Source organism: Nicotiana sylvestris, chromosome 2 (assembly GCF_000393655.2).
Source record: "Nicotiana sylvestris chromosome 2, ASM39365v2, whole genome shotgun sequence".
In the NCBI taxonomy this organism is placed as follows: Eukaryota; Viridiplantae; Streptophyta; class Magnoliopsida; order Solanales; family Solanaceae; genus Nicotiana; species Nicotiana sylvestris.
In genome coordinates this window covers 96,133,810-96,152,849 of record NC_091058.1, presented here as the reverse complement: position 1 = coordinate 96,152,849, position 19,040 = coordinate 96,133,810, and the positions used below count along the sequence as shown (strand labels likewise).

At 38.3% G+C, this 19,040-nt stretch overlaps 1 protein-coding gene across 1 annotated transcript; it reads left to right on the top strand.

The window, feature by feature from the left end:
• The first annotated feature begins 11,581 nt into the window (after positions 1–11,581).
• Positions 11,582–14,410, top strand: LOC138885274 (uncharacterized). Its single transcript, XM_070166207.1, has 3 exons — positions 11,582–11,743; positions 12,500–13,024; positions 13,874–14,410. The coding sequence occupies exons 1-3, from the start codon at positions 11,582–11,584 to the stop codon at positions 14,408–14,410; spliced, it is 1,224 nt and encodes a 407-aa protein (XP_070022308.1).
• Positions 14,411–19,040: the final 4,630 nt, after the last annotated feature.

The following is a 19,040-nucleotide window of genomic DNA, read 5'->3' as shown; positions in this document are numbered from 1 at the left end:
ATTGCTTCCCAATGAGTGACAGGTGTCTACTAGTTGTTATCTTACTTGACTAAATGCACTCTTTGATGCAACAATTATAATTGGCACATTCAGCACGTCCCAAGCCATAGTGGAAAGAACAGAAAATTACTTTTCATTCTCATGCCACCATCCCAATGATGAAAATTTCTTTGTGGGAGGCTTTTTTGCTTTTGCAAGTAGAATTGAAGTTCATCAATGTTCCTGCTACTGGTTTGAGTGGTAGGAAATGTTGACCAAATATTAAAACCATCAAGGCCTTCATCATCATCCATAGTAGTAGATGCAGTAGAAGTGGTACAATACTTAGATGGATTAACATTTTCTACATTAAGAGCAGCATCATCAACTATATTTGCATAATAATTATATAATTGTTGTAAATAATCATTTAGCTTGTTCATACAACAATATATATTTGGGGTTTCAGTTGGTCTAATCTCCATATAAGTATATAAAGCATTGATTAATTGGGGACAATCAGACATTTTAATAGAAGGATTTAAAACAACACCAATTAAATAAATTGAAGGAATTGGAAAGAAATATTTTTTGAATTTTGCTTGCATTTTTTCAACAGCATCCTTATATTTTTCTTTCTTCTTAAATTCAGAGAGTAGAAAAGAAATTTCAGGTATATGTATTAATGTCATCGTAAAAGTAGGGTAATATGCTCCAGAAAACTCAACAGTAACCGTATAAAATTTATGCAAAAATTTAACAACATTACTAATGGCCTCCCAAGTAGTAGTTGTTAACATACGGTTTGGATCAGTGCAATGCGCATTGGCAACTTCAGTTATTGGCAATATATATCTGTATCAACATTTTAAAAATAAGTATGTATAATTCCATCTGGTAATAATTTCGTTTGGCATGAATCTGGGGTTAAGGTTATGCTTGGTACACTTATTCCTAAATTCCCTAATTCTAAATTGTCTATTATTTCCTTGAATAACATCAACTGCTCTTCTAACATGAGTAATCTCAGTTGAAAATAAATCAAGACCACTTTTAATAATTAAATTATAAACACGACATGCACACCTAACATGAAAAATATCGTCAAGTGGTGGTTGCAAATGTAGTCTTAATATTAAAATTACGTCATTATTGTTAGAAGCATTATCAAATGACATACACAATACTTTTTTCTTAAGATTATAAAAAATTCAACAACTTCGCAAAGAGTAGTACTTGTAAATATAGCAGTATGACTTTAATCTTCATAATATTTAAAAGCGATAATACGTTTTTGCATACAATAATTATTATCTATCCAGTGACATGTAATTGTCAAATAATTATTTTCATTAACAGCATGACCAATATCAGAAGTTAGAGAAATTCTACAAGGAATGTGGTCTAACAAATAACGTATGTGTGTTTGATATTGTCCATGAAGTCTAACGATATCAGATCTATAACTACTTCTAGAGATACCTTTAAATAAAAGATTATAAATCCTTTGAATATACATAATAAGATATGATGAAGAAGCAAAAGAAAAAGGTTAGACTATATTTTTGCTAACTCCTCACGATCAATTATTTTTGCTAACTCCTCACGATCCTTTATTTTATTATATTTCATAAGCCCTCCGGTACTAGGGTTTAGAGTTCCTTGATTTTCATCTAAATCAGAGCCCCATTCTATACGATGAGTAATTCCCATATGTCTACTAAGTGTCCCAGTCCCCCCTAATTGTTCTCCAGTCTTATGTTTAAAATTATTTTTATAAAGTTTTCATCTAACTCTATCAATATTCTCTATTTCGTCAAAAAAATTCAAACCTTACTTCTTTTTCTCCGATTAGTAGTCGGGGCACAAGTGGTCTACTAATACCAGCACGACCACCAAACACTACTAGGTGTAAGTGGTGTCTCATCTTCAACTTTTAACTCATTATCTTCTATACCGAAATCTTACTGTATTTGTTCATAATCTATATTATTATCAGTTGATGTTTCAGAAACATGTGTAGAGTCATTTAAATTACTACCAGATGTTGAAGTAGTACCTCTTTTTCTATTTCTCCCATTACCCCGATTAACAACCTTATTACAAACTCTTTTTGCAGCATTAAGCATATTGTGAAATTTAACTACTAGGAAAAATTAAATATGTAAATAATATAGTAAATAAGAGAAAGAGTTGGAGGGAGTGCACCGAATTCGGCAATAAATTGAACACTTGATGATTTCGCACCTCCAGTGTTACCATGAGAAATATCAATTATTCAAAGTTTGAAGTTCAATTATTCAAACATCAAATAATAAATAATACAATAAATTAAATTCCAAATAAAAAAATGAGAGCCAAATAGTTGATTGCAATTTAGGTGAAGAATGAGAGAATGATAATTGAGAATGTAAGTTTGAGAAATAAGAGATGAGTGAAGAAATGAAGAAGAGGGGGAGGGGGAGATGTATTAATAGTTTTTCAAAGGGCTAAATTAGTAAGTACTAAAAGTATTATTTTTAAAAAAATGCCCAAAAAGAGCTATTTTTGCAATCAACCCGTTTGGCAACGGCCAAATTGAAGTTGACCATTGCCAACCGTTATATCACTTTAAAAAAATAAAAATTCAGATTTATAGTTGTTGAACCAGTCCGGGCTGCGCCGGTTACCCGGTCAAAAGTAGTTTTTGTTGACCGGCTTTGACCGGTTTGGTTAACCGATTTTTTTTTAAACGGACCAACCCCCCTAATCCCTCCCACCCTAACTACCGGTCCGTGCCGGTCCGAGTTACAACCGGTCTGGACCGGTTCGGAAACGGGTCAACCCTGCCCGTTAAACAAGTATAAGTTAAAGTTGTTGGGTTTGGGGGGGGGGGGGGTGATTTTTTGCAAGTTCACTTGTATTTGGATAAATGTAATTTTTGAAAGGAAAAAAAAAGAAATTTATAAGAGTTAAAATTTGTGAGAGGAATATATATATATGATGTGGCATACCTGTATAGCGAGCTTTCATATTTATTTTTTTCCTGGTTTTTTTTGAACTTTTTCCCATTGTTTCTTATTTATGTTTTCTAATTACAATTTGTTCTCAAAGGTCAAAGGTCATGTTGTTCCAAAAAATTCTGGAACCGTTGCAACATTTAATATAAAAACGGTCCTGCCTAATCAATGTTTAATATAAAAACGGTTCTGCCTAATCAATGGGAAGGTAATGCGCAACTCTTCTTATTCCGCCGTCCTAATATATTACAATCTTCCGAATCACCAACCATCACACTTTTTCTTGCTAATCTCTCTCACTCTCATCACTTTGTATGCTTCACGTGTTTTGCTCACATTCCAGATGAAAACAAAAATTAAAAGAAACCCATTTCATACAAGTCGATTTATGTTGCTATTCTTCTTCTTTTTCGTGTTGTCTTTCTGATATGTCAATATGGACGGTTTGGTTCTTATACTAATAAATTTACAGATATGGTTATGGTGGTGTTGCGAAAACTCAGGTAGTGATGGTAATGAGGGTGGTACTAACCTATATCGCTTGGTACTTTGTTTAAAATGAATTATGAACCTATCAAGTTCTTTTCTGGTGTTATTTTTGGAGTGTTGTGATACCTTTTCCCTCTAGAATAATTGTTTGGGAACGCATAACAAACTAAAGTTGTATTAAATACATTTCTAACAAACAAACTTACACCTATTCATTGGTTACGATTAATACTTACACCTATTTTCTTCTAATAATATCTTTATATTTTTGCCATATGAGTCTTCTTTATATGTCGTATATTTTTCAAAAACATATTTCACTTAACATGAGTCAATGTAATTACTTTGTGAGCTAAAGTTATTATTTCAAAATATTAGGAAAATCCGTAGGGTGAGTTGACTATGTATCAATATGGTTTGCAATTTCAAAAAAACCTTCTTAAAATTTTAATTCAACAAGATATTACGTTATTAATAGCATAATTATTTGCTTCCACTTTTTTCCCTAGAAAATGAGCGTTATTAACTGCTTCTCCTCAACAGAGAGGACAACTTACCATTTTTGAGGATGAACCATATTCTTTGAACGTTTTTTCGTACTACGAAAAAAATATTAATATTCACTTTTAAGGTATTACAGTTAACCAACGAAGGTTAAGAAGTATAGAGATCATTTTTATCATCCTTCTTTTGTGTCATGGGATATTTGTACAGGATAGAAGGATAAATTTTATTTTAAAGAAGAAATGAGGAGCAGATTGATCTTTCATTCACGAGAATATGGAGTCCATCAATTTAATATTCACGACGAGAATGTGGGGTTATTAGTGCAAGATAGAGAAGGTTCTTTCTTGATTAAGATAGTTGTCTTTTGATTTTTTTTTTTTTTTGTATATTTTCTTTTAAACGATGGAATACTTGGGTAAGGGTAATTTTATTTTAGAGATGTCACCGAGCAGATACAAATATGTACAAGGAAAATTTTACCCTATTTTTTACTAGAAGTTGAGGAAACTAAATAGAGAAAAAAATCATAAAGTACTACAATCTCTTAATCGAATTTATAGAAAAAAGATGCCGAAATTACAATTGGCAGGAAAATTTATATAACAGAAAAAAGAGATGATTTTCTAATACTGCAACCTATTTGGGTTTGTCTGGTTGATTAAATAGTACTGATAGGAGGGGAACATACGGCGGCGGAGTTAGCCTTCGGTCTAAAGGTTCTGGCAGAATCCAATAGTTTTGTCTCAAAACTTTATTTGTGTTAAAAAATTATTTAATATATAGAAATAATTTATGCAGAACCCAACAAGCTATATTTTTTAGAATTTAGAGTTTATAAACTCAAAATTTGCGGTGCACAGAAAAAATAGAAAAGGAGAAGAAATAATAGAAAATAACTACACTATACCATGAAAGAGCCGAAAAATATTGCCATTTTGCACAAAGAAAGAGGAAGGAAAGAAAGGAAAAGAAAATAAGGAGGAAAAAGGAAGGAAAAGAAAAATTAATGAAAGAAACGAAAAATAACGAAAGAAGAAGAGTAATAAGGTGGCAGACGCTATAGCAAAAGAGGTAGCAAAGCCAAGTTTTTTGGGAAGATCCAGCTTACGAGCAGTTCCTCCGATTTTATAAATAATATATTTTGGAAAGATATCCTAGGCACTGAAGTTGTTAGGAATTTTTTAGCATGTAATATTGATATTGTATCTCAAAACATCGCTCTAATGGGGGAATTACAGTACCCGACACTGGCACTACTTTGTAATGTACTTTCTAGATTAGTAGTTATATAAATATCCCCTTTTAACAAAAAAAAAAAAAAGGTAAGAAATGAAATGGAACATGCCTAATTGATTCTGTTGTTTATGGCTTCTGCAAATCCTGGAGTTAAAAGAAATAAGGAAGAAAAGGTAAGACAAGGAAAGGGTGAATTTCACTTATAAATGTTATTAAAAAAAATATTAACTATCTTCGAAAGACAATGAACCCCAGTAATATAAAATTAGAGAAAATATAACTTTATATGGTGAAAATAGATTAAAAAGTTCAAGTCCAATATACTTAGATTTGATGATTAATGTACATTTCTAAAATTCGGATATCAAAAAAGTTATTTGGGTCTCTTATGATTGCGAAAGCGCGAAGAAATTCACTAGTTTGTAAAATATTTCTTGAAATACACTTTCATATTAACATCTTAACTTGAATTTTGTTTCAGATTCGTATAGAAATTTTGTTTTCAATTTAATAAGTTATCGTTAATTTATGACTTAAAACACCATCATTCGTAAATGAAACCAACAAACAGATTAACTCACTACGCGTCCAAGACCACTCTAGTTTTGACTAGTTTGGCAAAATATAAAACTGGCCGATCGGCTCAAATTAATTACTCCCTCCATTCCAATTTGTAAACCTATTTGACTGGGCATAAATTTTTAAAAAAATAAGATTTTTGAAATTTGTGGTTCTAAACAAGTCAAAAAGGGGTCCAGAGTATTTGTGTGGTTATAAAAGTTTCTCATTAAATGTAGAATTAAAAGTTTAAGCTAAATTGTTTCCATATTTAGAAAGGGTCATTCTTTTTGAACAAGAAATAAGTTCACATAAACTGGAATGGAAGAAGCATATTCTTTAGTCGAAATATATATATATATATATATATATATATATATATATATATATATATATATGTAGTGTGTGTCAACTATTTTTTTTTTTTGAAACAACTAAAAATATACATTTCTGTCTCTAGAACTGCTTGCATTTAGTTGTAGGACCACAACCGGAAATAATTCATCTTAGGGAAGAAAAGATACAAGATGTGATGACCCTAAAGGTCATCTCTTGTTTTAGAAGTCAAAACTGTATTCCGAGACCTTGAAAACCTCTTTTTGTCTCACCTCGATTTGCGTGCGCAGTCCGGGCACATTTCCGGAAAGCTTTTATGTGAAATTTTAGAAAAATAATAAAATTGGCCTTTAAAATAGGTTAAAGTTGACTTTAGTCAACATTCTTGGAAAACGCCCGTGATTTGACGGTCCCATAGGGTTCGTAGTAAAATATGGGACTTGGGCGTATGCCCATAATCAAATTTCGAGGTCCCAAGCCCGAGAAAAGATTTTTAAAAGAAATTATTTTCATGAAAATATAAAGGCTTTTTAAAATGAAATGATGCGTGCTCTTGATGGTATCGGGCCCGTATTTTGGTTTCGGAGCCCGGTATTGGTTTAAAATAATAATTAAGTCGAATCTGTGAAATTTGGTAAGGATCGAGTTCATTTGGTATAAATCGGACCTTTAGTTGAGAAAATGGAAATTTCAAAGTTCTTGAGTAATTTCATGAATTTGAGGTTTAATTCGTAGTTGTTGATGTTATTTTGATGATTTGATCGCACGTACAAGTCTGTATGATGTTTTTAGACTTGCATGCATGATTGGTTTGGAGCCCCGAGGGCTCGAGTGAGTTTTGGATAGGCCATGGAGTGAATTTGGACTTAGAGAGATTGTTGGTATGTTGCAGCTGTGTAACAGGCTTCTAATCTCGCAATTGCGAGATTAGGCTTCGCAAATGCGAAGTGGTCAGGTTTGGGAAATGCGACCCATGTGTCGCAATTGCGAACCCAGCCTCGGCAGGCCCTCATCGCAAATGCGAAGCCTGGCTGAGAATTGCGATGGCCCTCTGTCGCAAATGCGACATATCATTCGTAAATGCGACATATCATTCGCAAATGCGAAGGTAGCATGATTCTAAAGGGCTCGCAATTGCGAACCTCTGGTCGCAATTGCGACATCTGTACCTGATAAGTGGGATTTTTGATGGGATTCTTCTTCATTTTTACAACTTTTCAAACCCTAAACTCCCATAGGCGATTTTCTTGAAGAGAGTTCTTCCTCAAATCATAGGTAAACGATTTCTAACTTATTTTCTTCAACCTATAACATCTTTTACATGATTTTACTTCAAAATCTAGGATTTTTCATGGAAAATTGGGTGTTTTTGGGTAGAAGTTAGAATTTTCAAATTTTGGGGATTTGGACCTCGATTTGATGTCTGATTTCAAAACTAATTATATATTTGAGTTCGTGAGTGAACGGGTGATCGGGTTTTGGTTCGAACTTCGGGTTTTGACCAAGTGGGCCGAGGTCGATTTTTTACTTTGGGAAAAAAAATGAGAAATCTATTTTCTTGCATTAGAATTCGTTTATTTAGCATTTATTAATGTTATTAAGTAAATTGTGGCTAGATACAAGTGAACTGGAAGTGGAACCGAGAGGTAAAGCAGTAGTTGAGGCTTAATCTTGTCCGTGGAATCGACGTAAGTGTTTGACGTAACCTTAGCTTGAGGGAATAGGAGTTGTGGTCTATTTGCTATGTGTTAGTATCGAGTGCGACGTATAGGTGTGGTGACGAGTATCTATACGTTGGTGTCAAGCATGACCGTGAGTCTTATATCATTATTTTGTGACTCTATTATGTATCGATCATGCTCAATTTGATGATTATTAATGTTGAACAAAGCTTATGAAAGTTTCTTGGTAATTGATTATTGTTGAGAATTGGCACAAGTTGAGTTTCATTTTAGTAAAGTAATTGTTGAAAACAAGATTGGTTATAGCTGAATCCCTTGCCGGAATATTATTGTTGATTCCCTTGCCGGGATGTTATTGTTGATATTGTTGATTCCCTTGCCGGGACGTATTGTTTCTATTGTTTGGCTGAGGAATAGTGTAAAGCACGAAGGGTGATGCCGTGCATGATATTGTGAGTAAGTGTAATGCACAAAGGGTGATGCCATGCCGATATTATGAGTGATAATGCACGAAGGGTGATGCCGTGCCATGATTTGAGAGTTAATGCACGAAGGGTGATGCCGTGCCGATATTGTGAGGAATAATGCATGAAGAGTGATGTCGTGCCATGATTATATGAGGTAATGCACGAAGGGTAATGTCGTACCGTTTATGTTGTTTCATATGGTGAGGACAAGAGTAAAAACACGAAGGGTGATGCCGTGCACCTGTTACCGTTTCATTATTTTGTTGATTTAGATATGATGTTCATTATATTCCTTTATTGATGCTTCTTTATTGGCTTATTGTTAGACTCTGATATTCCCCGCAGCATGTCCCCTTCCCACCTTATTCTGTTGATTTCTGTTATTATGTTTCTGTCTATATATGGTTTATCTGCATAGGTATATGTGATTGTCGTGTCCTAGCCTCATCACTACTTCGCCGAGGTTAGGCTCGATACTTATTCAGTACATGGGGTCAGTTGTACTGATACTACACTCTGCACTCTTTTGTGCAGATTTTGGTATCGAATCCGATGAGTAGCTGAGGTAGCTGCCTTCAGTCCAGGGAGACCAAGGTAGATCTACTGGCGTCCGCAGAGCCTAAAGTCTCCCTTCCCAGTTTAGCTTTTCTACCGTCTCTTTCATTCCGAGAACAATTGTACTTTTCTTTCAAGACTTGTATTTGTAGTAAAGATCTTAGTCGTTCGTGAATTTATGACACCAGATTCGTGGGTAGACATGTGATGAAGTATTTGGATTTATTTTAACTCTTCCATACTTTTCATTTGTTTAGCTATATTTACTATTCATAACTATTTGGGTTGAATGTTAATGTATAGAACCTTAATAGTCGGCTTGCTTAGTTTTCACGAGTAGGTGCCATCACGACTCGCGAGGGTAGGAAATCCGGATCGTGACAAGTTGGTATCAGAGCTCTAGGTTGCTTAGGTCTCACAATTCACAAACAAGCTAGGTAGAGTCTGAGGGATCGGTACAGAGACGTTTGTGCTTATCCCAGAGACTACAGAGTTTAGGAAAATTTCACATCTATTCTTTTCTGTCGTGCGATTTGACTTCTCAATGCTAATTGAACTTCTATTCTGTTCTTTCGCAGATAGCGAGAAGTGCTTCTTTATCCGCTGATCAGCAGCCCGAGCCCCCAATGGCAGCTCTTACGAGGGGCAGAGGACGAGGTCATGCTAGAGGCCGAGGTAGGGGCAAGGCTCAGCCCAGAGCAACAGCACCAGCGGCGGAGCCTCAAGTAGAGTTTGAGGAGGAGGCTCCAGCCTAGACCGTTCCAGCAGGGCCAGCTCAGGTTCCAGAGGGGTTCATCGCTACCCCGGTACTCCAGTATGCTCTGGTCCGTCTAGTGGGCCTTATGGAGAGTGTCGCCCAGGCAAGCTTACTTCCCGTAGAACCAGCCGTCTCTCAGGCTTGGGGAGGAGCACAGACTCTCGCTACTCGCACTCCGGAGCAGATGGCTCCCCAGTTTCAGACTCCAGTAGCTCAGCCAGTTGGGGTAGTTCAGCCAGGTGTTGTGGCTCAAATCGGTGATAGAGCAGTTATGTCTGTTGATGCATTGTGGAGATTGGACAGGTTCACCAAGCTCTTCACTACTACTTATCGTGGTACATCTTTAGAGGACCCCCAAGACTATTTGGACAGCTGTCACGAGGTTCTTCGGAATGTGGGGATACTGAAGACCAATGGGGTCGACTTCGTTGCTTTTCGTCTGTCAGGTTCCGCCAAGACTTGGTGGAGAGATTTTTGCTTGGCTAGACCAGCTGGGTCACCGGCTTTGACTTGGGATCAATTCTCTTAGCTATTTCTGGAGAAGTTTCTACCGATCACTCAGAGGGAAGACTATCGGAGGCAGTTTGAGCGCCTCCAGCAGGGTTCTATGACTGTCACTCAGTACGAGACCAGATTCATTTCCTTGTCCTGTCATGCTCTTATCATACTTCCCACTGAGAGAGAGAGGGTGAGGAGGTTCATTGAGGGACTCGCTCATCCGATTCGATTGTAGATGGCTAAGGAGACAGGGAGCAAGATTTCTTTTCAGGATGCGGCCAATGTGGCCAAGGAGTTGAGATGGTTCTATCACAGGGGAGTGGTCAAGGGTTTGACAAGAGGCCTCGTCATTCGGGAAGGTTCAGTGGTGCCTCATCTAGAGGCAGGGATTCATTTGGTAGGGGCCATTCTCCCAGACTGTTTCATTCAGCACTTCAGGCTTCTCACGGTGCTCCAGGTAGCCGTGGTTCTCATATATAGTATTGTGATCAATTGCCCTACAGAGCACCACCAGCTCGTATCAGTGCACCGTCGCTCTAGAGTTTTCCGGGTGGTTACTCAGTCCGTCAGGGTCAGCAGTCCCAGTAGCCGGGGGATTGTTATACTTGTGGCGATACGAGGCATATTGCTAAATTTTCCCTTGAGCACCGAGCAGTTCTTAGCATCAGGGTTCCCCTGCCATGGTTCAGGCACCGAGTGTTCCACCGCCCGTTTAGCTAGCTAGAGGTAGGGGTCGAGGTATTAGAGGTAGAGGTCAGGCCGTTAGAGGTAGAGGTCATGCAGGTAGAGGTATAGGCCAGCCAACAGGAGGCCGTCCTCGGGATGTAGTTCAGAGTGGTAGGGCCCAACCTCGATGTTATGCTATCCCAACCAAACCTGAGGCCGAGGCCTCCAATGTAGTTATCATAGGTACGGTTTCAGTTTGCAGTAGAGATGCCTCAGTTCTATTTGATCCGGGGTCTATATTCCTATGTGTCATCTTATTTTTCCCTTTATCTGGTTATGCCTCGTGATTCTTTGAGTGCACCTGTATATGTGTCTACAATGGTGGGTGATTCTATTATTGTAGATCGAGTCTATCGCTCGTGTGTGGTTATTATTGGGGGTCTTGAGACCCGTGTAAATCTCCTACTTCTTGATATGGTAGACTTCGATGTCATTTTAGGGATGGACTGGTTATCCCCTTATCATGATGTATTGGACTATCATGCCAAGACTGTGACCTTAGCCTTGCTGAATTTTCCTTGATTAGAGTGGAGAGGGACTCCCAGTTATTCTGTCAGTAGGGTTGTTTCTTATATAAAGGCTCGGCGTATGGCTGAAAAAGAGTGCTTGGCTTATTTTGCGTATGTTCGTAATTCTAGTGCTGAGGTTCGTTCTATGGATTCTGGGCCCGTTGTTCGTGACTTTCCAGAGGTATTTCCTTCAGACCCGCCGGGGATACCACCCAACAGGGATATTGACTTTTGCATTGATTTGGCTCCGGGCACTCAGCCCATTTCTATTCCACCGTATCGTATGGCCCTGCTAGAGTTGAAAGAATTGAAAGAACAGTTGCAGGACCTGCTTGATAAAGGCTTTATTAGACCTAATATCTCGCCTTTGGTTGCGCCAGTGTTGTTTGTTAAGAAGAAGGATGGATCGATGAGGATGTATATAGATTATCGACAGTTGAACAAGGTCATAATCAAGAATAAGTATATGCTGCCGAGGATTGATGATTTGTTTGATCAGCTTCAGGGTGCCAAAGTGTTTTCAAAGATTGATTTGAGATCTAGCTACCATCAGTTGAGGATTAGGGAATCTGATGTCCCTAAGACAGCTTTTCGCACTTGGTATGGGCATTATGAGTTCTTAGTGATGTCATTTGGGTTGACAAATGCCCCAACAACTTTTATGGATTTGATGAACCGAGTGTTCAAGCCTTATTTGGATTCCTTTGTGATTGTTTTCATTGATGATATTTTGATCTATTACCGCAGCTGGGAGGATGATGAGTAGCATATTCGGGTCGTTTTCCAGACTTTGAGGGATAGTTAGTCATATGCTAAGTTTTCGAAATGCGAGTTTTGGTTGAGTTCAGTTGCATTCTTGGGTCATGTTGTATCAGTAGAGGGTATTCAGGTGGATCCTAAGAAGATTGTGGCAGTCAAGGACTTGCCTATATCCACATCAGCTACAGAGATCCAGAGTTTCTTGGGTTTGGTGGGCTATTACCGCCGGTTTGTGGAGTGGTTTTCATCTATTGCAGCCCCGATGACCAGACTGACCTAGAAGGGTGCCCAGTTCAGGTGGTCGGACGAGTATGAGGCGAGCTTTCAGAAGCTCAAGACAGCTTTGACTACGGCACCAGTGTTGGTGTTGCCTACAGGTTCAGGGCCATATACAGTGTATTGCGATGCATCTCGTATTGGACTTAGTGCGGGGTTTATGTAGAATGGCAAGGTTATTGCATATGCTTCGCGACAATTGAAGATCCACAAGAAGAATTATCCAATTCATGATTTAGAGCTAGCAGCCATTGTTCATGCACTGAAGATATGGAGGCATTATTTATATGGCGTGTCATGTGAGGTGTTCACGGATCACAAGAATTTGCAATACTTGTTCAAGCAGAAGAAGCTAAATGTGAGGCAGAGGAGGTGGTTGGAGCTATTGAAAGACTATGATATTACCATCTTGTACCATTCGGGGAAGGCCAATGTAGTGGCCGATGCTTTGAGTAGGAAGTTGGCTAGTAGGGGCAGCCTTGCGTATATTCCGGTCGGTGAGAGACCGCTTGCTTTGGATGTTCAGGATTTAGCTAATCAGTTCATGAGGTTGGATGTTTCGAAGCCCAGCCGTGTGCTAGCTTGCACAAACGCTTGTTCTTCATTATTTGAGCGTATCCGAGATCGGCAGTATGATGATGCTCATTTGCTTGTCCTTAGAGACACGGTGCGACACAGGGGTGCCAATCAGGTTACAGTTAGAGATGATGGAGTTTTGAGGATGCAGGGTCGTATTTGTGTGCCTAATGTGGATGGACTTCGTGAGTTGATTCTAGAGGAGGCCCATAGTTCCCGGTATTCTATTCATCCGGGCGCCGCTAAGATGTATCAGGATATGCGCCAGCATTATTGGTGGAGGAGGATGAAGAGGGATGTTGTTGCTTATGTAGCTCGGTGTTTGAATTGTCAGCAGGTAAAGTACGAGCATCATAGACATGGTGGTTCATTTCAGAAGATTGAGATTCCTGAGTGAAAGTGGTAGCGTATCACTATGGACTCCATTGTTGGACTCCCACGGACTCAAAGGAAGCTCGATGCGGTATGGGTTATTGTTGATAGGCTAACTAAGTTAGCACATTTCATTCCTGTGGCAGTTTCCTATTATTCGGAGCGGCTGACAGAGATATATATACATGAGATTGTTCGTCTTCATGGTGTGCCCATGTCCATTATTTCTGACCGAGGTACGTAGTTTACCTCGTATTTTTGGAGGGCAATTTAGCGTGAGTTGGGTACTCGGGTCAAGTTGAGCATAACATTTCATCCTTAGACAGACAGACAGTCCGAGCGTACTATTCAGATTTTGGAGGATATGCTCCGAGCATGTGTTATTGACTTTGGAGGTTCGTGAGATTAGTTCTTGCCATTAGCAAAGTTTGCCTACAACAACAGTTGCCAGTCGAGCATCCAGATAGCTCCCTATAAGGCATTATATGGTAGGCGGTGTCGGTCGCCGGTTGGATGGTTTGATCTGGGAGAGGCTCGGTTGTTGGGTACAGATTTAGTTCAGGATGCCTTGGACAAGGTTAAGATCATTCAGGATAGGCTTCCTACAACTCAGTCCAGGCAAAAGAGTTATGCCGACCGCAAGGTTCATGATGTGGCATTCATGGCCGGAGAGCAAGTGTTGCTTCGGGTGTCGCCCATGAAGGGCGTGATGAGATTTGGGAAGAAAGGCAAGCTAAGCCCTAGTTTCATTGGTCTTTTTGAGATTCTTGATCGAGTGGGAGAGGTGGTTTACAGACTTGGGTTGTCGCCGAGTTTATCAGTTGTGCACCCTGTGTTTCATGTGTCTTTTCTTCGGAAGTATCACGACAATCCATCCCACGTGTTAGACTTCAGCAGTGTCCAGTTGGACAAGGATTTGACCTATGAGGAGGAGACGGTAGCTATTCAAGATCGGCAGGTTCGTCAGTTGAGATCGAAGAATTTCCCTTCAGTTCGTATGCCGTGGAGAGGTCAGCCTGTTGAGGCAGCGACCTGGGAGTTCGAGTCCCATATGCAGAGCCGTTATCCTTATCTTTTCACCGACTCAGGCACTTTTCTATGTCTGTCCGAGTACGAACGGTTGTTTTAGAGGTAGAGAATGTGATGACCCTAAAGGTCATCTCTTGTTTTAGAAGTCAAAACTGTGTTTCAAGGCCTTGAAAACCTCTTTTTGTCTCACATCGATTTGCGTGCGCAGTCCGGGCGCATTTTCGGAAAGCTTTCTGTAAAATTTTAGAAAAATAATGAAATTGGCTTTTAAAATTGGTTAAAGTTGACTTTGTTCAACATTCTTGGAAAACGGATCCGGACTCATGATTTGACGGTCCCGTAGTAAAATATGGGACTTAGGCGTATTTCCGGAATCGAATTCCGAGGTACCAAGCCCGAGAAAAGAATTTTTAAAGAAAATTATTTGCTGAAAAATATAAAGGCTTTTTGAAATGAGATAATGCGTGTTCTTGATAGTATTGGGCCCGTATTTTAGTTCCGAAGCTCGGTACATGTTTAAAATAATAATTATGTCAAATCTGTGAAATTTGGTAAGGATCGGAGTTCATTTGGTATAAATCGGACCTTTAGTTGAGAAAATGGAAATTTCAAAGTTCTTGAGTAATTTCATGAATTTGAGGTTTAATTCGTAGTTGTTGATGTTATTTTGATGATTTGATCGCACGAGCAAGTCCATATGATATTTTTAGACTTGCGTGCATGATTGGTTTGGAGCCCCGAGGGCTCAGGTGAGTTTTGGATAGGCCACAGAGTGAATTTGGACTTAGAGAGATTGCTGGTATGTTGCAGCTGTGTAACAGGCCTCTGATCTTGCAATTGCGAAGTGGTCAGGTTTGGGAAATGCGACCCATGTGTCACAATTGCAAACCCAGCATGGGCAGACCCTCGTCGCAAATGCGAAGTCTGGACTGAGAATTGCGATGGCCCTTTGTCGCAAATGCGGCATGTCCTTCACAAATGCGAAGGTATCAGGATTCTAAAGGGTTCGCAATTGCGACATCTGCACCTGATAAGTGGGATTTTTGACGATATTCTTCTTCATTTTTACAACTTTTCAAACCCTAAACTCCCATAGGAAATTTTCTTGAAGAGAGTTCTTCCCCAAATCATAAGAAAACGATTTCTAACTTTTTTTCTTCAACCTATAACATTTTTTCACATGATTTCACTTCAAAATCTAGGGTTTTTTTTAATGGGAAATTGGGTGTTTTTGGGTAGAAGTTAGGATTTCCAAATTTTGGGGATTTGGACCTCGATTTGAGGTCCGATTTCAAAACTAATTACATATTTGAGTTCGTGAGTGAATGGTTGATCGGGTTTTGGTTCGAACTTCGGGTTTTGATCAAGCGGGTCGGGGTCAATTTTTTTATTTTTGGGGAAAACAATGGGAAATCTATTTTCATGCATTATAATTGGTTTATTTAGCATTTATTAATGTTATTAAGCAAATTGTGGATAGATACAAGCGAATTGGAAGTGGAACCGAGAGGTAAAGTGGTAGTTGAGGCTTAATCTTGTCCGTGTAATCAAGGTAAGTGTTTGGCCTAACCTTAACTTGAGAGAATAGGAGTTGTGGTCTATTTACTATGTGTTAGTATCGAGTACGACGTATAGGTGTGGTGACGAGTATCTATACATTGGTGTCAAGCATGACCGTGAATCTTATATCATGATTTTGTGACTCTATTATGTATCGATCATGCTTAATTTAATGATTATTAATGTTGAACAAAGCTTATGAAAGTTTCTTGATAATTGATTATTGTTGAGAATTGGCACAAGTTGAGTTTCATTTTTGTAAAGTAATTGTTGATTCCCTTGCCGGGATGTTATTGTTGATATTGCTGATTCCTTTTCTGGGACGTATTATTTCTGTTGTTTGGGTGAGGAAGAGTATAAAGCACGAAGAGTGATGCCGTGCATGATATTGTGAGTGAGTGTAATGCACGAAGGGTGATGCCGTGCCGATATTATGAGTGATAATGCACGAAGGTTGATGCCGTGCCATGATTTGAGAGTTAATGCACAAAGGGTGATGCCGTACCGATATTGTCAGGAATAATGCACGAAGGGTAATGCCGTGCCGTTTATGTTGTTTCATATGGTGAGGACGAGAGTAAAAGCACGAAAGGTGATGCCGTGCACCTGTTACCGTTTCATTATTTTGTTGATTTAGATATGATGTTCATTATGCTCCTTTATTGATGCTTCTTTTTTGGCTTATTGTTAGACTCTGATATTCCCCACAGTATGTCCCCTTCCCACCTTATTCTGATTGATTTCTGTTATTATGTTTTTGTCTGTATATAGTTTATCTGCACAGGTATATGTGATTGTCGTGTCCTAGCCTCGTCACTACTTCACCGAGGTTAGGCTCTATACTTACTCAGTACATGGGCCGGTTGTACTGATACTATACTCTGCACTCTTTCGATTTCGGTACCGGACCCGGTGAGTAGCTGAGGTAACTGCCTTCACTCCAGGGAGACCAAGGTAGATCTGCTGGCATCCGCAGAGCCTAAAGTCCCCCTTCCATGTTTAGCTTTTCTACTGTCTTTTTCATTCCGAGAACAACTGTACTTTTCTTTCCAGACTTGTATTTGTAGTAAAAATCTTAGTCGCTCGTGAATTTGTGATACCAGATTGGTGGGTAGACATGTGATGAAGTATTTGTATTTATTTTTACTCTTCCGCACTTTTCATTTGTTTAGCTATATTTACTATTCATAACTATTTGGGTTGAATGTTAATGTGTTGAACCTTAATAGTCGGCTTGCCTAGCTTTCATAAGTAGGCACCGTCATAGTTCTCGAGGGTGAAAAATCCGGATCGTGATACAAGACGGAATATACGAATTAGCAGTAGTTGACAATCATCTCAGAGTTTATTCTTCCGAAGCATTTTGAAAGGCAAAGTGATTATTATTTATTCTACCAACTTTAAATCTTTAATTATCAAATTAGAGTTTGAGTAGTGAACCAATTGTTAAAATATAATTCCCTTATATTTTTATTTTGGCCATTGTAATATCTGTAATCTCAGTTCTAAGATCCAAGTGGCGATACCTGAATGTTACATTACAAGAATAAGTTTTAACCTTTTATTACTTGTGATGTGTTTATCAATTTTAATTTCTTTATAAGGAGGTCCAAGACAAGAAAAATTACTACAGTTTCCTAAATAATTAACTGTAAGCTGGCTTCTAAGGTTTAAACCATAACGGGACATGTCTCATTAATAGGAGTACTTAGACAATTATACTAACAAGTTTTTGGCTACGCGCGTTACACGTGTACCTTGATAAATGAATATTAAAAATCTTAAATATATAGGATAAAAATAATTTTTTATATTGTAAAATTAATTCTTAAAAAAGAAAAACTATGGACATATTAACTTAGTTTAATTTGCATGTTGGTTCTGAGCAGTTAATTATCTTAACCTAGATCATATGCTATAATATATATTAACTCAGAGTAGTCTTTTCTCTTTGGAGATTTTGTAGTTGTGTGTCTTGAAATTTATTTTCTCATCAATCCTTAAATATATTGCTCATGCATCGAAAGTCTATGTGTCACGACCCAATTCTATGATAGGACGCGATGACGCCCAACATCATTGTTAGGCGAGCTAACACTGATCAAACTAGAGATTTTCCGTTTAAATAAATTAGTAAGGGGTAACTTTTCCTTATTTGTTAAAAGATTTCAAATTTGCAAGTGCAACATAAATAAATGGGAGCAATGAGTACAAATTGAAATTTTGTAAGCAAACCAAAATCATGAGTATACTAGTGTGTATGCCAAGACCTGGTGTCACAAGTATGTGAGCAATATAGTAGAATATACAAAAGAATGCTAGCCTACTGTCTAAAAAGAAATAGACAGAAAATAAAGCATAAGAGAGACTTCAACTGCTGCAGAACGGCTCAAAAGGGGCAGCTCACCAGGAAGTCTCGAGCTAGGGAATCAAATCTACGCGCCGGACTGGTGGCCAGATGCACCCACCTCAAATCCTGTACAATCAAGTACAGAAGTGTAGTGTGAGTATATAAAAATATGTACCCAGTAAGTATCTAGTCTAACCTTGAAGAAGTAGTGACGGGGGGTCGACTTCGACACTTACTAGGGCCAACAATATAATGATATGTGATTTTAATTAAGCATGATATATAGAGCTAACAATAACTCAGAACAAGAAATAATTGAACAATTCTTCCATCATAATTATGAACCCAAAACACTTCCTTCATTTAAAGCAAATGATCTCTAAAACAGTAAATTTATACCAATTATAAAAAGGGGCTTCCAGTTCTATTATCGCACACAAATTTCACCGAGGACGTTCTGCCCGATCCAACATAAAATGTAAATGGTGCACTGCCGAGGGCCGAAAGGCGCGAACCATAGATGCATCTATTAACTTGCCGAGGCGAACAACCCGCTCCCATGAGAGTAGTGGAAATAATCACCCAGCTCGCAGAATATACTTGCTACGTGGTTAAATATAAATATAACGTAACGTTTCTCAATTCTTTTCAAAATAAGAATTTACTTGAAACCTTTTAAATCTTAAAATCCTCAACTTAGATCCGTTCAATACAAATCAATAAATATGATCAGATAATGGTGTCCACAACACATGGTGTAAGCCTAAAACTACCTGGACATAACAGGAATAGTAGCTACGTACGGACTCTCGTCACTTCG